This window comes from Xenopus laevis, chromosome 6L (genome assembly GCF_017654675.1).
Source record: "Xenopus laevis strain J_2021 chromosome 6L, Xenopus_laevis_v10.1, whole genome shotgun sequence".
Lineage (NCBI taxonomy): Eukaryota > Metazoa > Chordata > Amphibia > Anura > Pipidae > Xenopus > Xenopus laevis.
The window spans coordinates 101789326-101791199 of NC_054381.1; the positions used below are offsets into that span (position 1 = coordinate 101789326).

Here is a 1874-nt window from a genome sequence, read left to right on the forward strand (position 1 = left end):
ATGGATACGTTTTTGAAGAGGAAAAATGCTGACTCTGAACTGGACCCAGATGAAGGCCCTAGTATGAGTGGAGGTCAAAAGAAAGCAAAGACGGTGACGTCAAGCAAAGTTTCTGGCACGAGGCAATACAACGAAAGCTATCTTTCATTTGGATTTACTTTTACAGGAGATGCAACGACACCGATTCCGTTGTGCTTGGTATGTGGTGAAAAGCTCTCCAACAGTGCTATGGTCCCAAGTAAACTTAAACGCCATCTCCAAACTAAACACCCTTCACTTCAAAACAAAAATGTGGAGTATTTTGTTCGCCTGCGTGAACACACGGAGAAACAGGCCACTTTCATGAGAAAAACCGCAAAGGTAAATGAGAGAGCCCTTAAAGCTAGCTACCACGTCGCTGAACTTGTGGCTAAATCAAAAAAGGCCCACACTGTGGCAGAGCAATTAATACTTCCTGCCTGCAAAGCCATTGTAAATGAGATGCTCGGACCCGAAGCGGCTAAAGAAATAGCCAAAATCCCTCTCTCAGATAACACGATTTCCAGACGTATTGATGAGATGTCTGCAGACATCGAAAGTTTGGTTTTGGACAAGATCCGTATCAGTAATAAATTTGCGTTGCAACTTGATGAGTCTACTGATATAAGTGGACATGCTCAACTCTTGGCCAATGTGCGTTTTGTGGATGGAGACGCAATCAGAGAAAACTTTCTATTTTGCAAGGTTTTGCCAGAAAAAACAACAGGAGAGGAAATTTTTCGGGTCACATCAGAATATCTGGAAAAAGGAGGACTTAAGTGGGAAAACTGCACGAGTGTCTGCACTGATGGAGCTGCAGCCATGGTCGGGCGCACCAAAGGCTTTGTAAGCAGAGTGAAGGAAAAAAATCCAGATGTGATCATTACGCACTGTTTTTTACACCGCGAAGCCCTCGTAGCCAAGACTTTACCAGCAGACCTCGTTCCTGTGTTGGATAATGTTGTGCGCATGGTAAACTTTGTGAAGTCACGACCTCTGAAAAGTCGCATATTTGCGGCTTTGTGTGAGGAAATGGGAGCGGAGCATAAACCTTGCTGTTTCATACGGAGGTCCGATGGTTGTCGCGCGGCAAGGTGCTGGCCCGTGTGTATGAGCTGCGAGAGGAACTTAAAGTGTTTCTGACAAATGAGGGGTCCGATTACGCAAAGCTGCTTGCAAGTGATGAGTGGTGTGCAAGGCTGGCATACCTGGCAGATATTTTTCATCATCTGAATGAGCTGAACACACGAATGCAAGGCCGAAATGAAAACCTGCTTACAAGTACAGATAAAATAAATGGATTCCGTTCAAAGGTGCAACTCTGGCAGCAACATGTGGAAAGTGGCAATCTTGAAATGTTCCCACTCACCGATAAATGGAAAGATGTTAATACTACTGTACTGTGTGAGCTAATAGCTAAACATTTGAAAACGCTTCAGGAGAAGATGTCATTTTATTTCTCTTCAGCCTCCACGGAGTGCCTTGACTGGGTTAGGGACCCATTCAGCTCAGCATCAGCTGTTGGAAAGGACATGACTTTACAGGAGCAGGAGGAACTAACTGAACTGAGACAAGATCGTGGTCTCAAGCTAAATTTTGCTGATCTACCTTTGGACAGTTTTTGGTTGGCAGCTGTCAAGGAGTTCCCCATGCTGGCCAACAAAGCTATTTTGACATTGCTCCCATTTTCCACAACATATCTGTGTGAGGTGAGCTTTTCAAGCCTGACTGCTGTAAAATCTAAAAACAGAGAAAGACTGAGAGCTGTGGAGGAAGATCTTCGTGTGTGTCTTTCATCGATTCCTGCCAGGATATCAGCTCTGTGTTCATCCAAACAGGCCCAGGGTTCACACTGA

General features: G+C 44.9%; 1 protein-coding gene across 1 annotated transcript; it reads left to right on the forward strand.

The window, feature by feature from the left end:
- On the forward strand, positions 1 to 1874 carry LOC121394474 (zinc finger BED domain-containing protein 5-like). The gene is made up of 2 exons (XM_041565629.1): positions 1 to 990; positions 1089 to 1874. The coding sequence occupies exons 1-2, from the start codon at positions 1 to 3 to the stop codon at positions 1872 to 1874; spliced, it is 1776 nt and encodes a 591-aa protein (XP_041421563.1).